We start from the raw sequence: 19,078 nt of genomic DNA on the forward strand, positions 1-19,078 counted from the left end.
ACTGGTCCTTCCAATCTGTTGAATCATGAAATGCCTGCGGAGATCATAAAACAGCAAAGTTCTTGGCTTTTGCAGGTGGTGTAAACTATCCTCCCCAATCTGTTGAGTCATGAAATGCTTGTGGAGAACATAAAACATGTAAACTGCTACTTTTATTTTAACCTTTGGTCAGGTTCACTCCCTTGATCCTCAATATTTCTTTCCTGTCTGTTCACATACTAGACACTTACTGTACATTATGCAAGTTTTAATGTGAAATGGTTTCTTTATAGCTTGTTCCTACATTTATATAGACAGTCAACTGATTTTAGTTGCAGAATATATCGATATGGATGTCTTCGGTAGGTTTGCAGTTTAAAAAAATGTTTTAGTATCTTTTTTGCTCGCCAGTCTCATGAAGAAAATCAAAAAAGCAAATACAATGCCAAAAACGTTCATAAACACATTCACACACTTGCACGAACTTATTCATACATGGACGCCTGATGACAGTTGACAGACTAAACTATGTTTTGTTGGGACTTCAGACAACCTCATTGCTGAATAATCTGTTGAAATCTGAATGCACCAAAAAACCGACGTGATTGTATTGTAAATATATATATATATATATACACACTTATTTATTTCACCTGTGTGTTGTTTTTGTTTGTTTGGTTTTTTTTGTTTTTTTTGGGTGGGGATGACGTGCATGACCCCACTGGTAAATATTATGTTTCCTACGCATGTACGAAATCGTTCTCGTTAATATTGCAATGACATGTGCATTTCCTGTCATCTGATAATAATCAAGTGAAAAAAAGAAAGCAAAATTGCTGCGCCACGCCTGATGACAAGTCAAACTGGGTGGACCGACCAGACTTCGGCAAACTGCCCCCGAGGCTATGCTTTCTCACCCTCATCAACATTCGAGCGACATCCTCTTTAAGTTGAGTTAGCTTTCCCTCCCTGGCTTATCTCCCCTAGCTGTGAAGACAACCTTAATTTTATTTGTCTTTGGTCTGTCCGGCCGGCAACCCTGGCACCAGGATGCGAGATGAAAACAGGTGAATGCAGTGAGAAGCGGGTACTCTGAGTGAGTGAGTGAGTGAGTGAGTGAGTGAGTGAGTGAGTGAGTGAGTGAGTGAGTGAGTGAGTGAGTGAGTGAGTGAGTGAGTGAGTGAGTGAGTGAGTGAGTGAGTGAGTGAGTGAGTGAGTGAGTGAGTGAGTGAGTGAGTGAGTGAGTGAGTGAGTGAGTGAGTTGTCTGAAGTTTGTAGAAACTTTAAGTTAGTTTGGGTAAACGAACAACAGCTCCTACCCATCCGTATCCATACCCCGGCTCACCTGAAAGTTCAGCAGGTGACGTGGTCAGACAGGTGTCGTGTTTGTAGCCAGTTTATTCAGGAGTGAGAGAGAAAAAGGACACAGAGAGAGAAAGAGAGAGTGGAGAAGGCCAGAGAGAGGGGGATGGGCAGAGAGAGGGAGAGAGTGAGACAAAGAGAGACAGAGACAGGACAGCAGGTGTGAAGTTGGCGATGTCCCACGTTGAAGCCCGAGTGCAGCAGTCGCCGCACACCACCACGACCACCGCCAGCAAAACAAAAGCCAGGCGTAGGAGGACATCGGTGATAAACACACTGCATTGTCAACATACTTTGTCACACAGGCTGCCAGCCACGTGATATGCTTTCAATCTTCCCTTTATGTTTGCTACGACATTACCACTGTGCAGTCTAGGTAAGCAAGAATTTAAATTTTTTTATAAACGTGTACTTTAATTATTTCTTGCAACGAAGGCAAGAATGTTTTAAAATGTACTTTAAATATTTCTTGTTTACATCCTTTTTGCTTTCTTTGTTTTATTTTTATTTTTATGTCTTCTTTCCTATTTATCAAATTTTTTCAGAAGTTGTGAAAGCTGCTCTTTGTTTGTCTACACTTGTAATAACAACTCTGCCTCACACCTCTTTCTTTCTGGGTTTTTTCCTTTCTGTACACATTAATATCTATCTCACTTTCCCAGTGTTTGTTTTCAACGGCAGGTCCACCTCAGCTGGTTTAATTCATGTGTCTGTCCCATCGCATTTTGTTTCCTTCCTTCCATACTCTTGCTGGTCGGAGGGCTTCGGTGAGTTTCATTTCTTTTATCTTTAGTTTGTCAGTAAATCTTGTTTGTTCTCAAAACCGACGACTGTCCGTACCATAACTTTGCCTTTATTGCAATCTCCTTCTGTCCTATATTATGTTGACTGTTTGTAGGACCTCGTATTTGAGTGTTTCCGTGAAATATTTGTTCTTGATGTTTAGTATTATTGCTTTACAAAAAGTAATTACATGAACATGTGGCACTTCGTAAATTTATGTTCTCGCCGTGCCAACCCTCTCTCTTTTATCTCTTCTCACACACAAAATACAAGTGCGAGTTGTTACATGCCATGAGTAGCAAAGACCTCTCACACGAGGCTCGCAGCTGTAATCACAGTTTTTATTGCTATATAAGTGGGATTGTTATGAGTTGTGACTAGTATTCAAAACTCGGAGACATTTTCGTCACTTGGGCATCGTGAAAAGTTTTTGATATCGGGCATTGAGATCACAGTTATATCTACATTGTTTTGGTTGTTTTTTTTACATTCATGTGAACTGTTTCTGAGACTGGGGATAAAACCGATCATACTTTTAACTGGAGTACTGCACGTACACACCAGTATTGAAAACAACCAACGATTTGAATAGGATGTCAAAAACTACCATTTGAGAACATTTCAAAACTCGTAATCAAAGTATGAGTATCACAAGAATGAAGATCGCTGTCAACTTTGCTCGATCTGTCAATTCTGGTGGATCTTTACAAAGCAGGAGTCATCAAATGATCAGACAAAACAAAGTTGTTTTGGTAGAAGATGCCCTTATTTATTTCGTTCCTTGACTGATATCAGTTAATGTTGATGGGGGATGAGGATAGACATGGATAGATGTGGCAACTGACGTGGCCAGCCACTCAGGCCAGTCTTGAGCGATGGTGAACTCGTCCTGTGCGGTTTGTTTGCATCCACTCCTCGTGTTTGTCATTCACTTCTTCCTCTGGCCCTCCACATCGATCTCCTTCTAATGCACCTTGAAGGACGGTCTGCACAGTGTCCTGTCCGGTCACATGACCAGACCATCTCCTCCGCTTGACCACTACGAGCAGTAGATTGTAATGTCCTACACGTGTGTGCTTCCTACAAAATCATTGGTTTGTATTCTCCATGCACGAGGACTGGAGAAACCCTCCCAAGCAGTCATTTTCAAAAGTCTGGATTCTTGTCTCCATATGAGCAAGCCAAGCAGAATCCACGTTTCACACCGTACAACTGGACGGGTACTACAACGGACTTGTGAAGACAACTCTTCGTAGTAAATCCGCTGCTTTAGATCCTGTCCAATAATGTGCAAAATATCCATCTAATAATAGATACAAATATTCATATAATGAAAATCGCTCTTTTTTTGTTATTATATAAAATGAGATGCATGGTACATCACAGTTGTTATAAAAGTCTTATTATGTTACCGGATGTGCTTGGTAGTCAAGAGAGTTTTTAACTGATATATATTATTTCTTTAATCTTCCGGAAAACGCAGAGAAGAAAGTTTGATACAAAATAGACAAAAAATCCTATTTCATGGATTGAATCCAGTTTAGAATGATTTATGTTATCCCGCCGAGCTTACAGGCTTATGTAACGACAAACAAATAAAGCAATCGAGCTACAGATTTTCTTTTATTCATTCTGTCTTGATTAGTTCTTTCAATTCGTTTCTTTACGTTATCAATTCCTTATTTCTCTTTTTTCAATTTTTTTTAAAAAAAATTTTTCCACCTACCCTTCCAATACCTATGATTTGTTATCCTTTCAAACTGAGTTTTTAGTTTAGGCAAAAGAACACTTTGTGACAATGCTTGACAATTGTCTATAGTATATAACAATCATGTCAACATTAGTCAGATGACACGGCGACTAAACAATCTCGATTTGATTGTGTTCGAAACTTCCTCTTCCCACCTCAACTTTTTCTTGACTACGATGAGAAAATGTTGTGTGGTTAACCTTTGTCCAATAAAAATACAATAAATAAAATGAATATGTTTGTTGCTAACGTTTACAGCGGACATGTCAGGGCCGGCTGTACCCCAATAAAATATTAACCGTCACATGGACTCGATGGGGCGTTTCCATCATTTTTTCTCTCGACTTGAAGCATGTGGTATCATATGTCCATAATGAAATCGTCAGCCGCCTGTAAATGTCTGTATAAAGCTAACACACCCATGATCATTGCAGGGTCATTGCCTCCCTCCTGTCTCAACACCGTTAAATTGCACAATGTGGCAGTGAACACGTTCACAGCAGGTGACTGGGTGGACTGGGTGTCTCACACATCCTGTAATAATCGTAATCTTATACGTAATCGTATTCGTATTTGTGATCGTGATCAAAGCTCACGAAGAAATTATGGAGCTGACACCTACCGCGACTACCTGGAAGGGTCGTTCATCGAAAGATAAAACGAGTGGAGAGAGAAGGAAGGTGAGGATGATGTGAACGACGAGCAGGCAGTGATCGACGTCGCACACACACACACACACACACACAAAACACACAAGGTGCTTTTCTGCTAAATTTGTCCAGCCGGGTGTCACAGAGGTGAGGCACATCGACAGCAAAAGGTCGTGGGGTCAATTGACGTAGAACACAATTCCTGTCTGTCGTCGTCCATTCATAAATCACGTGACTTGAGCCAGATGTCAACAGATCACTCCCTTACGAGTTCAGAGTGTAAGTGCTCCCTTGCTAAAAGGGAAAAAATCCTCTTGGGATGTGCTAATCAGCTTCCCCCTGAAACAAGATACACGTTACGTGCTGTGGGTTTTTTCTTCGGGGGGAATGGGGTGGGGGACATAAATACGGAGTTATCCCCCACTCACACATTCAATCCCCTCCGCGAGTCCTCAAAAACTGCTATTTGTTTATCCTTTCTAAGAATATAACCGACGTGGCGTATTCTTAAATAAACAGAAAAAAATGCAGGTGAGAATAGGTGTGAGCTATTGTGATCCTGATTCTGTGCCTAATGCGTTGTACACAATGAGTGCTTTATGTCGTCTTCTTTTCTTTTCTTTTTTTTTTTTTTTTTTTAGGAAATGTTAGCCATGGGGCATTTTATTTGAAACATATTCGGTTGTTTTTGTTGTCGATTTGTGACGGGAGGGTTCTCCTGAAGTCCTACTTCACGCTGTGAGGGAGGGAGAAGGGATGAAAAGAGTGAGGGGTGGACTGGGGTTAGGTAGGTGTCGGGGTAGAGTCACTGCCCTTCTTTCCCCGCAGGTGTTGACCCACGGAGTTACATATATTTGTGTAAACATGTATGTATGTACTCTGTTTGCTGACCATTGTTGTTGTTCATGCTGCTGCTTCTGCTACCATCTCATTCGTTTGATATTCCTGGCTGTTGGGTTCAGCCGGCCTGTAGTGATGGTGTTTGATATAATTCTACATTCTACGATGGAATTTTCTGTTGGGCTCGTTACTATTTTATGTGCATTATGAAGAACACATATTTTTATTCCCATACCTTAATAGTAGAGTTACATTGTTTACAGTTAGACTGAATTTTAAAAGAAGTCCATTCATTTATGATATCTTAAACAATTAATGATTAGGCTAACTGCTTTCTAGTGATCGCTTTATCTTATTTGTGGAAAGGCAAGTGTTTGTAAGGATGTCTTTTCTTGTTACTTCTGTTTTACTGTTAACACTTGTATAAAAGGTAATTTGTGAGACTTGCCACCGTCGCTACTTTTAATGACAGTTCTCCATTAAGTCCTCTCCTCGCTAATTGAGATGAATGAGATGAATTTTATTTGTGAAAGAAGACATTATTATTATGTATTGTTAGTTTCTTTGTTCTTTTGCCTTCACATTTGTATTTCTCTTGTCACATTAGTTTTATTGCCTTAATTAATTACTGTTCTTCTTTCTGCTGTGAAATAGTGTTGTTGAAGTTAGAGATGAGGAAGGTTTTCTTTGAGTATATTTACTTTCTATCTGACTAGACCAATTTAATACAAATGAGCTCTGTCAGCTTCCACAGTCATGTCAGACGAGCGATTAGTCTGTCTCTGGTTTCGTCAGCTGATAGGACAGTCAGTCAGACAAGAGGTTGTTGTAAAGACACTTGGCAGACTCGATACATTACCATAAGCCAATATACAAGACTGAAGTCAAAATAAAGTGTTTGTTTGTTGTGTTTGTGTGTTTGTGTGTTTGTGTGTTTGTTTGTTTGTTTGTTTGTTTTTTTATTTGTTTGGTTGTTTGGTTGTTTGTTTGTTTGGTTGTTTGGTTGGTTGGTTGGTTGGTTGGTTGGTTGGTTGGGTCGTCGGTCGGTGGTTGGTTGGTTGGTTGGTTGGTTGGTTGGTTGGTTGGTTGTTGTTTGTTGGCCTTTCGATGTCAGTTTTTAGAGATTCTCCCTTCGCTGTCTGTTGACTCTGACGTGAGCAGTAAAAGTCAGAAAATAAATCACTGTCATCTCTATCCCGTCTGTGCGTGTGGACTTGTGTGTGATTTTGTTTGTGTGTGTTTATGCGTGTTGTTTGTTAAGAAAGTAGGTGTATTTGTGTGTATGTCCCTCTCTGTTCATCTGTGTGTGTCTGTGTGTCTGCACCTTTGCATGTGTGTGTGTGTGTGTGTGTGATTGTGTTGATGTATGTGTGTGGGCCTGTGTTCGAATGTTCATGTGTCTGTCGTTTTGTCTGTCTGTCTTTCTGTTTGTATGTGCATGCGAATTCTCAAGGCGTGCTTGCACATGAATAAGAAGTAGATGTGTGAATACAAGTCGTGGGTGTGTCTCTGTGTCACGTATATATGAGTGTTTATACATGTACCTCCGTGAACATGTAAATGTAAAAGATTGTATGTTGATACGCGGGCACAGATGTGCGTGAACGTGCCGTCTGTAGGAGACACTGGAGTTGTTTACTTGTTATGCTAACGAAGTGCGAGAGCTGCCTTGCTTGAAATACCTGTTTTTCCCCAGTTTCATGTTTATATACATAATGATCTATGAAAAGCACTTCTATGGATGAGTTTGTTCTTTTAAAACCATAAAATATTCACCAAATTAAAAAAACCAAAAGACTATTTTCCTGTCTTTTAATCAAGAGACAAACTTTGACATCTTCTACATTTTTCAGTAAACAATCGAAACACCTTATGTCTGTAGCAATATGTCAGTGATTATTTGTTGACTATAATGAACAAAATCCGTTGACAAACGCAGGACGTGAACAGTCTTCACTGACCTTAGACCCCCATGAGCCTGTAGTTACAGGACCGACAGAATAGCTATCCTGCAGGGTAACTTAAACTTCAGTTCATGCTTACAGCACCCAGGTGTTTCCATGTCAAACAAATGAACTTATTATCGGTACAATAAAGAGAGAAAAAAATGAAAGAGAGAGAGAGAAAAATAAAAGATTTTAAAGTGAGTCAAATGTAAAGTAAGACGAAGACATAGGTCAGTATGTACTCAAACGGACTTGGGTACAGTCTCCTAAAGCGAGGCCCGTACTGTGCACCCGGTGTACCGGCTGACGGCCTTGACTCTCATAAGATGTGTCTGGCTGACAGAATCTCTTCCCTCTCTCGATGAGTGTTTAAGTAACGGAGTCAGTAAGTAATAGATGTTTGTGGACGATACAGACAATACATTCCCCACGAGATTGTGTCGGGAACACAGTCAGTCCACTCTCACTAGAAGTCACAGGGTCTGGATGCTAAATTTTTTTTTTTTTTTTACTTTTGTTTTTGACTCTAATATTTCTTTGTTTCTTTTTCGTTTTTAAACATCTTCCTAACATTTGATTATTCGTGCTACAGTTTTATAGCATTACCTCAGCTGTTACAATATGGAAATATTTATTAATGTCTATTTTATATCTCAGCGGTGTCTTGCGAAGAAGAGAAAAAATTGAGAGAAAAATTCTGTTAAGATTGATAGTAATTAGAAGTGCAGTTACAGCTCAGAAGACAGGGTCTGAGAGGACAGAAGGTTCGGAATAACTACAGACACATTCAGGGTGCACAGACAGGGTGTATGTATCATTTCAAGACTCAATGTCTGTGGGTTATTGTTGTCTTCTGAACAAAGACATGTTTCTCTAGCTGCTGAGGTTTGTGGCCATTGTTTGTGGAGTTACAGGACTTCACGACACATTCCCATTGAATATTATGTCTATACAATCACACGAGTGAAACTTTTATTACAGGGAGATAAAATCTCATATCAAATAAAAATCAGGATATGAAACTAGGATAACCAATGATTTAGAATCTTGTATTACAATGAAATAAACTGAAGTGGTTCGGTCATGTCACTCGAGATGACACCTTGTGAAAGACGGTCCTCCCTCCGTGGCAAAGAGAAGAAAAGTCGGGTGGCTAACGTGAAGGGGTGGACCGGGTGTTCACTGGGGAAACCTCAGCAGGTGCAGTATCTTCAATCAAGTTTAATTTTCTACGTCTGGAACAGGAAAAAGCTGAATCGAGGAAAGAACACTGATGGCTGGTAAACCATCTTAGGTAGGAAGAGAGTAGTCGGGTGATGTATAAATGACAATTATTGTCAAACATCGTTTGCTGTTCTTCTACTGCATCGTCACCTAGCAACCCTAATAGTTAATAACATATAACAAGAAGAATATTATTGTTAAAATAAGTAGGATGTAACACGAATGACATACGATGAATCAAGACATCTTTTCTTAAATATTATAATCAGAACACGTATATTAGTAGACAATAGTAGTCGGAGCCATGCGTTCTACTGTTGAGTCGAAAAGTTTTTTGAGTCAAATTGTACTGATTGACCCAGTGAAGCGACACCTAGCAACAGGATATCCTGGTGCACAGGTGGTGACTACTCTAATAACAAGGAATCCAAGATTAGGAGGTTTCCAATAGTTGGAACACATATCCTTACTACAAAGATAGTAAAACTCATTTGTACATACAAAACAGTTTATCGTCCTGAACTGTTAAAGCCTCGATATGAATAGAAGACTGCAAAGTAAGTAATTACTCGTCCACCTTGCAGTTGGTAAAAATCGTGAACTGTCCGACTAGTTTGTTGCTTTTTCTAACTGTAATCCTCCTTCATGTCGAGGTTACGGGTGTGAACCATGAACCATGAACCACGAAACATGCAACAAGGTGTTGGCTACTTGCCTCTCATGCTCTGTCACGTATCTTCGAGAAATTTCTATAGAGGGCAGGTGGCAAAAACTCTGCTCAAGTTAAACCCGATCTTCAGTCAACAGTGTTGTCCATGTTTGCAGTGGCTCACATTCTTCTCAATCCTGTCGGCATAACGGATAAAACGTGCAAGAAATCTTCGTGCAGTAAGTTTATGGGTTTTGACAACGTGTCTCAATATCTCCATGAGAAAGTCCGTGTTCGTCAAACAACAAAAGAATCCCATGTGACCAGAGTGTTGAAGACAATTAGCGGCAGTAAACAATTGTCTTCCAGGAAAATCCATTTCTGGACAAGTTCAGTGGTCGCCAATGAAAACGAAGAATATCTGGGAATCGAACCCGAACGATTTATTTACAGGTCTTTGAATCCAGACGGTCGTTGCTGTGTGTCTACTCTGACACTGAAACATGAAGAAATGAAGTAGTAGACAGTATATTGTTTTCTTCATTATCATTGTTATCATTAGTCCTCGTGCTACCCTGGTTACGGCTATCATCAACATACTTAGGCACAACAATTTATTTAAAGAAATTTAATTATTATAGTAGAAATGGAGTAAGACTGATAATCTACCCTTCTGTGATGAAAAAGTGTAGGAAGTGTATGCCACAGAAACTGTTCATTCGTTCGTCCTGGTAACTCATCGCGAAATGTTTCATTTGATACAAGTTGTCCTTTAAGCTCCCGAAAGCTTTGTACTTTAAAAGCTGAATCCCCTTTCATCTTCATGTTTACTATCTTCTCAAACTTGTGTCATTTGGAAACTTATGAAAACTATTTTTGAGCTCTCCACACCCATTTTTCTTGCAGTTGGGTGCAGCACCCGTCTTCCGCTTTGTAAACAGTCTCTGGCAGACATCAGACGGTCACGTGACGGAAAACGAGACTTCGTTGAAGCAGACGCCGTGTAATTTCTCTTATTATTCACAACACCCTGTATTACCTTTAACCTCATATGAACAAACACAAAAAATAGATGAGATTTAAAAAAAAAATCATTCTCTTTATGAAATTTAAATTTTATTTTTCGTTGTGTGTCCCTTTAAGCAAACTCAGTATCGTGAGACTGATAGCACAAAAATTAAAAATAATAAAAAATAAAATAAAATAAAAAAAATTAAAAAAATAAGGTGGGGGAGAACGAAAGCGAGTTCAAATAGTGACGCCAGTGAATCACATCACCTGATCTCTACAAACATCAGAAGCGTTGGTTTGTTCTACCAAGCTGTTGGAGGACAGGTGAGAGCTCAGACCACAGAGCAAACGGTGGCGCTGCGTGCGTGACTCCATGCTGGCGGATGTGAGCAAGCATGAAGATTGTAATAATTTATATCCGTTAAGACGTGACAGTTCAAATAACGCTCATCGCACCCAGTGACGTCACAACATCACGATCGGTTGAAAATGGAGAACGATCATCTGACGTCGAGGCCATGAGTGTGAATACAGATACCGATCTTTTGTCCGTCAAGAAAGCCATTGTTTCTTCGCCATGTTGGTGGTTATGCTCAGCTGTGGTGATAACAATCGTGAGTGACAGTGACGTAGTCGTACCCGTAAGACAAAGGTTAAAGACTCTGTTCCAAAGCTTTCCTTCATAGCAATTGTATTTTGTTTAAAGCACTTCAGGGAGAGCTTGATGAGTTTACTGCCCATTCATCTGTGTGCTGGGGTCTTTGGCTTGAAGAACACTCTGTTCTTGTACCTATTGACCCCTGCAACGACACTTCCTTTTTCACTTTCATGATTTCCAAACTTTCTTCTCCATTTTGGAGGAATGCTGGAGTGTCTCAAAGCTGTTCTAGAGAAACTGTCGACAGGTTTACAGACTTTCATCATGCCGTGTTTACATGCGTTTACCACACTGACTATACCTTGTTTTTGCATTGGTTTTACCATGGGAAAAATGTACTTGAAATCTTCGGTAAACTCAACACACGATCGCATAAGACGATTCAACATTCTGGGTAAAACAAATCATAAAAATCTGGTAGTTCCTGCTAATCATCCTACGATACAGACTTTGTTTATATCAGTTTATATATTATAATATATATAAAGAAACAGCAAGAAACCTAAAGTTTAAATCCTTTGCCTGCTGGACAGGAATGGCCGGTGCTTTGTATTCGCCGTTTGAATTTGTTTTCTATCCCTCGAAAGCGGATGTGCATACATCTTCACAGCATGGTTTTCACCTTATGTTGTTTTGATTTGTTTGCTCTTTGGGGAAGGTTGATAAACAACCGTAAAAAGTGAAAATGTAAACAAATGTATGTGCGTATTTTGTTAGTAGGAAAACGTGAAGCTGGTGTGTAACCTCTGGGTAGACTGGGACACTAAGTACGAACTCCATTAAAACAGTTGACAAACAAAACTGTGCAGGTGCCTGAGCCTTGGTTGTATTTTTATTGAGAATAGTTGTTATTGACAACAGATTTTATCTCCGCAAACATACATCATGGGTAAGTTTAGCATCCTTCTGTCTTCTGTCTTCTGCCTCTCAACCATTGAGAGACTTGTGACGTGCTGGCTCGGAGGAAACATCTCAGACTGGGTGTGACGTGCACGATACTGGATACTCCATGTGGTTCACTAGAGACAGCTCGTGTAACGTACGCGAGAAACGTATACATGTGACGCGCTGGCTAGAGTGTATGTGACGTATGCTGGCTCGCCGGTGACGCACATGTGTGCAGAATTACACGTGAAGCGTTCATGAGAAAAACAAGAAATTTTCCCTGTTTGAATGCGATTTATCTATATTGCAGACTCAGATATTTTCTAATAATGAATATCGAAATACAATCGAGCGCTGAGATCCTGTATCAGCATTACTCCTGTGTCACGTTACATGGGAGGATGTCGTAAAAGGCGCTGACTGATTTATGTCCCACTCGCCTTTGTACGCACACACTGAAGGGGCGAGCTTGCACTTCATACGCTCGATTTTTTTTTCTTGAAAAGGGGAAGACAGAAGAAAGGAAGAAGTTAATGACTCAGAAGCACTCGTAAGCCCCCGAGGCGTTTATTTGTCCTCTCGTGCCGTGCAGACATCTCAGACCGCGGCCGTTCCTGGCACGTGAGTTTTTGAGAGATTTATAAGCAACGTGTGCAGGCGCCGACTGTGAAGTGAACGGTCATGGCTCACATCATTGCAAAAGTGAGCTTCGTGCAAGCTGTACACACACACACACTCACATACACACACTCACACACACTCACATACACACAAACAAACAGTGAGATTGCGATCGTTCGCGCAATGTCAAGTAGTGGAGTTATTGCACATTTCAAGAAAATCCCTGTCACCTGGAGCTTATTCTTGTTTTTATGTGTTATTTGTTGGTTTTATTTGTTACTGCTGGGCTCACCACTTCACACTTCTCCAAGTTTCCAAGCTGTGGTATTTATTGTTTACCCACATATTTGAGAGGCTATAGTGATCCTTATGATTGTAAAGGGAAAGGGTCCTTCTGGAGGACATCAACTGTGGGCTTCACTGTCAGCACGACTGTGTGGAGTGTGGACCAAGCTCAACCATTCTCCTCACTTTTATCTTCCCTTGATGAATAAGACCCTCGCATTTTGTTTAGGTTTAGGGCAGACCTGGGCAAGGGGCGGCCCGCGGGCCGGATCCGGCCCGCCTCCTGTCTCTGACCGGCCTGCCCGCTGGCCCGCCCGTCAGTATATATACTATATATACAGTATTGGGTAAAACTGAGTTAACTATATTAGTCCGGCCCTCTAGAACCATCCCAATTTCTAATGCAGCCCTTTCGGAAAATCAATTGCCCACCCCTGGATGGGGCAGTCTTCAAGTCGAGACACAGTCGCAGTAACAAGTCGACTCCCTAATACATTAAAATACTTTCCAGATTTCTAAAAAATGTATTTTTACTAACTTCGTTATTTTTAATTTTGCTATTTGTTACCTGAAAGTCGTCTCTAAAAAAATGGGTTGGATCATATTTAAAAACGATGTAAGAAACATGTGATAAAAAGCTCGATCTCAGTTATCACGGAACAGTCGACCCTCTCATTCGTTCTCTAATGACTTATTCACTTCTTTTAGCTAATTATTTTTCTAAGATGTTTATCTCTTTGGTTCCTTTAGAAAGAAAAAAAAAACAATCCGACGGCTACTTGAAAGATTGAATTTGAAGAGATGAAGGAAGGTTAAATGATGGATAATCTCAACTTGAGGGAGTGAGCTCACACCCTTATCATCTCACCACCCGAATCAGTCTCTCTGGTTTGCTTGTGTTGACCTCTCTGTGCACCCATCAAGTAGGAAGAAAAATTCGGCAACCTTTTCTTTCCTCCGTTTACAAAATTTCTCTTTGCCTTTCTCTTCAAATGTATCTACCTTAGAAGCTTTCAAATGTTCCGATAGTTTCATCGATAAAAGTTATTCTTATTCTGTCTGTCTGTCTGTCTGTCTGTCTGTCTGTCTGTCTGTCTGTCTGTCTGTCTGTCTGTCTGTCTGTCTGTCTGTCTGTCTGTCTTCATAAAACAAGAAGAGACAGCCCATAAACAAACAAAATTTGCGCCATTATTAAACTGTTTTTTCTTTCTGTCCTTCCCACGTGACCCTGCGCCATGCTAGTGGGTGCTCACGGCCTGTAGCCTCACCACTGAGGTCAAAGTGTGCCGGACGGACACAAATGAGGGGAGGAAGAGAAAGGGGAACGATGGGGAGGCTGTTCGAGGAAGGAGGAGTAGGGAGAGTGGGTGCAAGAGGCAGGCAGCAGAAATGCAGACCGAGAGATGGGGTGGGAGCGAGATCAGGGGAGTTTGAGCAGCGAACGACGATGACAACAAATTTGCCCATTACCTGCCAGGCCCGCCGACAAGGAAGCGATAATTTCATCCACCGCCACTACAGATCACAGCTTCCACTCTGAGAGCTGTCCCGCGATTTATGACAGAGAAGGGAGGAGAAGGATCATGGGGTAGGAGGGGGACCGACCGGCTGACCTCCCAGAGATACACTCAGGGCAAGGTGCACACACACACATTTTATCCTCAGGTCGACTTTACACTCTCTGCCCCGAACGATGCACAAGTTGTCTGTGCGCAGCCTCGTCTTCATGTGCACAGAAATCCTTGCTAACGGTTAACACACTCAAAACGAAGTCGCAGTGACGTCATCGGAGTTTGCGCAGTGCGCTAGTCACCTACTTCCGGTGAGCCGCAAGCCCTTATAAAATAGCGGACAACTCCAGGGCGCGGACCTGTTCTGTAAATTAATGTCGCACACTGCTGGTGATAAATAAAGTAAATCAGGGAAAGAAAACTCACTACAGTTAGTGTGGAAAGAACCAGAAGGAATTTCACTTGAGTTTTCTACCATCTCCACCGTCTGTGATGTGATCTGACTCTTGAAAAAAAAACTTTCTTCACAGGTATCTTTATTGTTAGCTTGCTATTTCATACATTTTCTTTTTTCTTACTTATTCATCTCACTGAAACTGTCATCAGTAGCATTTTCATTATTTTATTTCTTACACGATTGCTTGTCTACATAGGTTTGTTATCATTATGTTTACACTACTTTGATACATTGTATCACTTCTGTCTTTCACGCACATTTGGTTGTTTATTAGAAACTGTTAGAAAATATTTTTCATCATTTGGTTTACAAATACTGATTGTATGATGTTGTAATTATTATTTTTGCTACGACTGTTGTGCTATTATTGCTTGTCGTGACATAATTTATTGTATTTGCTGCTGTGTTCTGTAAATATCTATTTACCATTAACTATAAATTTACTTACGCATGTACTTTTATTTGTTTAACTATATGCATATATAATTATGTGGTGTATACTTGCTATTTGTTAAAACGTCGCATGGACCTACCCTCTTTCTCACGTGCACACACACACACACACACGCGCGCGCACACAAGAAAGAGTATACTGTTTATCATCAACTTATATTTTCTGTAATCAGCTGAAAAGAAAATTCTCCGTGTCTTGACATCTACCCATGTTGAACCGCCTGCCACTTTAATTTGAATTTTTTTATTATTTTCGCCTTTCTCTCAGGTTTCCCCACTGAACGCCATGTCACCCACCGCGGCAGTCTCGCTGCTAATGACGTCATGGCTCGCGCTTGGGGTCAGGGAGGTCACCGCACAGATCCACGGTACGTGATTGGCTTTGTACTCTGGTCACTCGCTCAATGGATAGATAACTGGATGTGATCGATCGAAGTAGATGACAAGTTGGCTGGACACCTCTCTGACATGAGCGGAGACTGGAGAGAAATGAATGTCGGAGAGAGACAGGATTGAAGGAGGGTGTGGCTGGCTGGATGGATATTGTCACTGAGTACTTAGGTGGATAAGTAAATTGTGGATGGATAGGAACTAACAATTTTTTATTTGGAGCTCTCTTACTTTATTATATCATTATTGTTGTTTTTGTTGTTGGTGTAAGACTGCCCGCTGGGCTGGGTGACATTCAACGACCACTGCTACCATTTTGTCTTCTACCCGACACAGACACTGGAGGCTGCTGTGGCCGTCTGTGAGGTGAGCCTGGGGTATCTAGTAACCGTTAAGCTTGGATGTTTACAAGGTAGCACTGCAGGTGTCATAAACAGTAGGTGTGACTTTACACAAGGTGAGGCTGGATTGTGCTACCTGGCAATGTACTGGAAGTGGCGATCTTCTGTTACCTGTATTTACCTGTAGGGGAAGTGGTTCAAACAAAGGTGTGTTGTTGCAATAGGAGGTTCGCTTAATATCGGTTTACCTCGAATGGTTTGATTTCTTATGTTTGAATGGCAGTGCGTATGTAGGTTTGTTTAATAAGCAATGTGTATTTTGATACCCAAACTAGAAAAGGGCTTTGTGATGCTCAAGTGAAGGCACCTGAACAATTAAGTAACGCAAAAATAACTGAAAATAACGTTAACTCAGGAAAAAATCTGATCATTAAAGTTCTTAGAGAAACAGTCCTACATAAATCATGTTGTATTCAGGTTTAAAGCTAGTGTCGTGAAGAAAAAAAAGACAATTGATATACCACGAGAGATCTTTTTCGCATTACTAGCTGACGGGAGATTAGTGTTTGGGTGGAGTGAGAGAAAGAGAGACTGAAAAGAAAATCCACAAACAGATTTATCAAGCGTTCAGGTTGTCATGTATCTGACTCCTTATCGATGCTTTCAACATGTGTTAGTACGGGAAAGTAAGGAAGCGAAAATATGTTGCTTACATTTCTTTTCTTTCTTTTTTTCTTTTCTTTTCCTTTTTTGGCAACGATATCTGTTGTCCTCCCCCAGCAAGATGCCGGGTACCTGCTGAGCATCAACACTGAAGCCGAGCACCTGTTCATTTCTGAATGGCTGACTAAACAGGAGCTGGACAGGTAAGGGTACGATGCAGGTGTCATGATCTGATATTGTTTACATGTATGTACATCTGTCAGAGCCGCTCGTGCTTTTAGCATTGTAAGCCTGCTACACATTGTATATACAATGTTTATCTGGAGTAACTCAGAAAACACAAGCACTTGACAAGAAGAAAAAGTACTGATATTTTTAACATAACACAAAACAACTAATTAGTTAACAGACCTCACAATAAACCTATATTTACATATGTAATTTTAAACAAACAGTTTATAGTTAATTAAGTTGATAATATTTACTAATGTAATATTGAACGATATGTAAGGTGATGTTTAAAAAATACAAGCTGTCACATCTAAATTAGTCTGGTATGTACTAAAAGAAGTTGTAATCTGAACAGAATGTTACAGATTGTTTCTTTCTTTATAAAAGACACTTGATTTTTCTTCAATCAAAATGGAAAGACCCTGAGTCGAACCAGAATTTTTCTACGTTTCATTTATTCTACACTCGAAACATGTCGCCGATACCATCTAAAAATTAAACAAACTTCGGGTTTCCAAAGTTTCCTAGACGGCAGAATCTTTACGATTTCAGCCAGCATTTAATCACATCCTTCACACACACACACACGCACGCATGTACGCACGTACGCACAAACGATAACATTTATTGTAACATAATTTATTTGTAGTTATTTTTCTTTCGCCGGATTTTTTATTGCTTTGTTTTGTTTTTGAGGGTTATTATTTTTTTCATTGCTACTTCTATTAGTCTCTGTAATGCCCGCTTTCTTGGTCAAGATCACGTCGGTGGTGGACATCCGGGATTGGAGCAGGAACGACTTTGCGGTGGGAGGGAGATGGAACAGCCCTAACCTTTGACACATCCAGCAAATGGGGCGAGGCAGATGCCGACAAGAAAGCAAACCTTCACATTGTCTATACTTTCACTAGTAAGAGCAATTACACACACTCACATTTCAACTCTCGTCCTCTTTGTAGACATATTTTTACTTTCTTTCGCCATTTTTTCCCCCATGTTTGCGTGTCTGCCTTTAACTTCAAATTAGCCATCAGCTCACGTTGGCTGATTCCTGTAGCTAACTTTTCTAGTTGAATGCTATTGTCTACTTTTGATCTCTCGATTCATTTGAGTCAAGCTTATTTTTCTGCCCCGTCCGTGCAGCCAAAACTTGCGTGTAAAACTGTCACGTGACTCGTTCTCACGTGCTTATTCATCTTCTCCCTTCCCTCGCCCTCTACTCTATAATTTAAATACTGATACCTTCCACTGGGTTAATCATATTGGTGTTCTTAGAGATTAATATAATTTGGTGATTCTTCTCAATTCTTAGTTGCGACCAACACGTTCCTATGGAATCGACAACCTGACAGTGAAAAGTCCCCCTTCATCTGTGAGGTCAACAGACAGGAGTCCTTCCGAGTGACCCAGGCTCAGAGAGATTTCAGTGAGTACAAGACCTCAGGAAGTCTGTCAGTAAAGTTGGGGATTTTTCGTCTCATTTAAAAAAAATCAGTTTTATTTATCATGGTTCTTGAATACTTTGCTGGTCGTGTACTTTGACAATTTATGCATACACTTTATTTCGAGAAGTGTGAAATACAGAACAAGAAGAAAAATCACTGAAGAATATATTTTGGGTTTCTGGCTATCTGTTTATGTATTTCCACACAAGATGCTCGAAAGCTAAAACGTGTGGCTTTGCATAGGTTTCAACCACCTTTTAACCACCCAACCACCAGAACACACACCCACACACCCACACACACATATCTACACACTGTTTTGCTAAGACAAATAAGACAAAGAAGGGTTAAAACTTTACACTCAAAACAGCTCAAAATACTGTCTTACCAGTTTCAAATGAATGAAATCAGTCTGCCCTACATTCTCTCCGGCAGCTTACGGCACGCTCTACTCTGACGTCGCCTTGGCACCAAGAGGACCTCGCTTCACCATCCTACCCGAGTCGGTCGTGGTGGCGGACCGGGTGGACTCCACCTACCTGGAATGTGAGGCCGACAGCCTCCCACCTCCATCCTACACCTGGTGTGTGAACATTGCTAAAGAACTGGCACAAATTGAGCGAGAACATTAAAATAATCGCTAACTGAAGTTCTGTCAGACCAGCTGCATGCATTTATGTGGTTTTTCGTGTTTTTTAGTTGGAGTACAGTGCCACCAGAGTACAATCACTCGCCACTTTGTTACAGGTACAAGCGAACATCTACCTCCATCATCAGGATCAGTTCGGATGTGGACCCGCGCTACACTCTCACCAACGGTCGACTGTCCCTTCAGGACCCGCAGACTCCGGCCGACGCGGGCTTGTATTACTGCGCGGCGGAAAATGAGTTCGGCTCCATCAACACCCCCGCCGTCAGAGTCTCGTTTGGATGTAAGCAGGAAG

General features: G+C 40.8%; 1 protein-coding gene across 2 annotated transcripts in view; it reads left to right on the top strand.

Annotated features, from left to right (window-relative positions):
* The first annotated feature begins 1,012 nt into the window (after nt 1-1,012).
* Nucleotides 1,013-19,078, top strand: part of LOC112557022 (contactin-like) — a 30,123-nt gene continuing 12,057 nt past the window's right edge. Inside the window, exons 1-9 of one of the 2 annotated variants that reach the window (XM_025226584.1) lie at nt 1,013-1,717; nt 2,023-2,108; nt 15,333-15,432; nt 15,726-15,820; nt 16,576-16,661; nt 17,448-17,599; nt 18,002-18,115; nt 18,570-18,717; nt 18,882-19,066. In XM_025226584.1, coding sequence (XP_025082369.1) covers nt 2,046-2,108; nt 15,333-15,432; nt 15,726-15,820; nt 16,576-16,661; nt 17,448-17,599; nt 18,002-18,115; nt 18,570-18,717; nt 18,882-19,066 — 943 coding nt within the window. In that variant the 5' untranslated portion in view covers nt 1,013-1,717; nt 2,023-2,045. Of the gene's footprint in view, nt 1,718-2,022; nt 2,109-13,940; nt 14,685-15,332; nt 15,433-15,725; nt 15,821-16,575; nt 16,662-17,447; nt 17,600-18,001; nt 18,116-18,569; nt 18,718-18,881; nt 19,067-19,078 lie in introns of those variants that run through there. The other variant, XM_025226585.1, reaches the window with a different exon arrangement.

The sequence above is a fragment of the Pomacea canaliculata genome, linkage group LG2 (assembly GCF_003073045.1).
Source record: "Pomacea canaliculata isolate SZHN2017 linkage group LG2, ASM307304v1, whole genome shotgun sequence".
Lineage (NCBI taxonomy): Eukaryota > Metazoa > Mollusca > Gastropoda > Architaenioglossa > Ampullariidae > Pomacea > Pomacea canaliculata.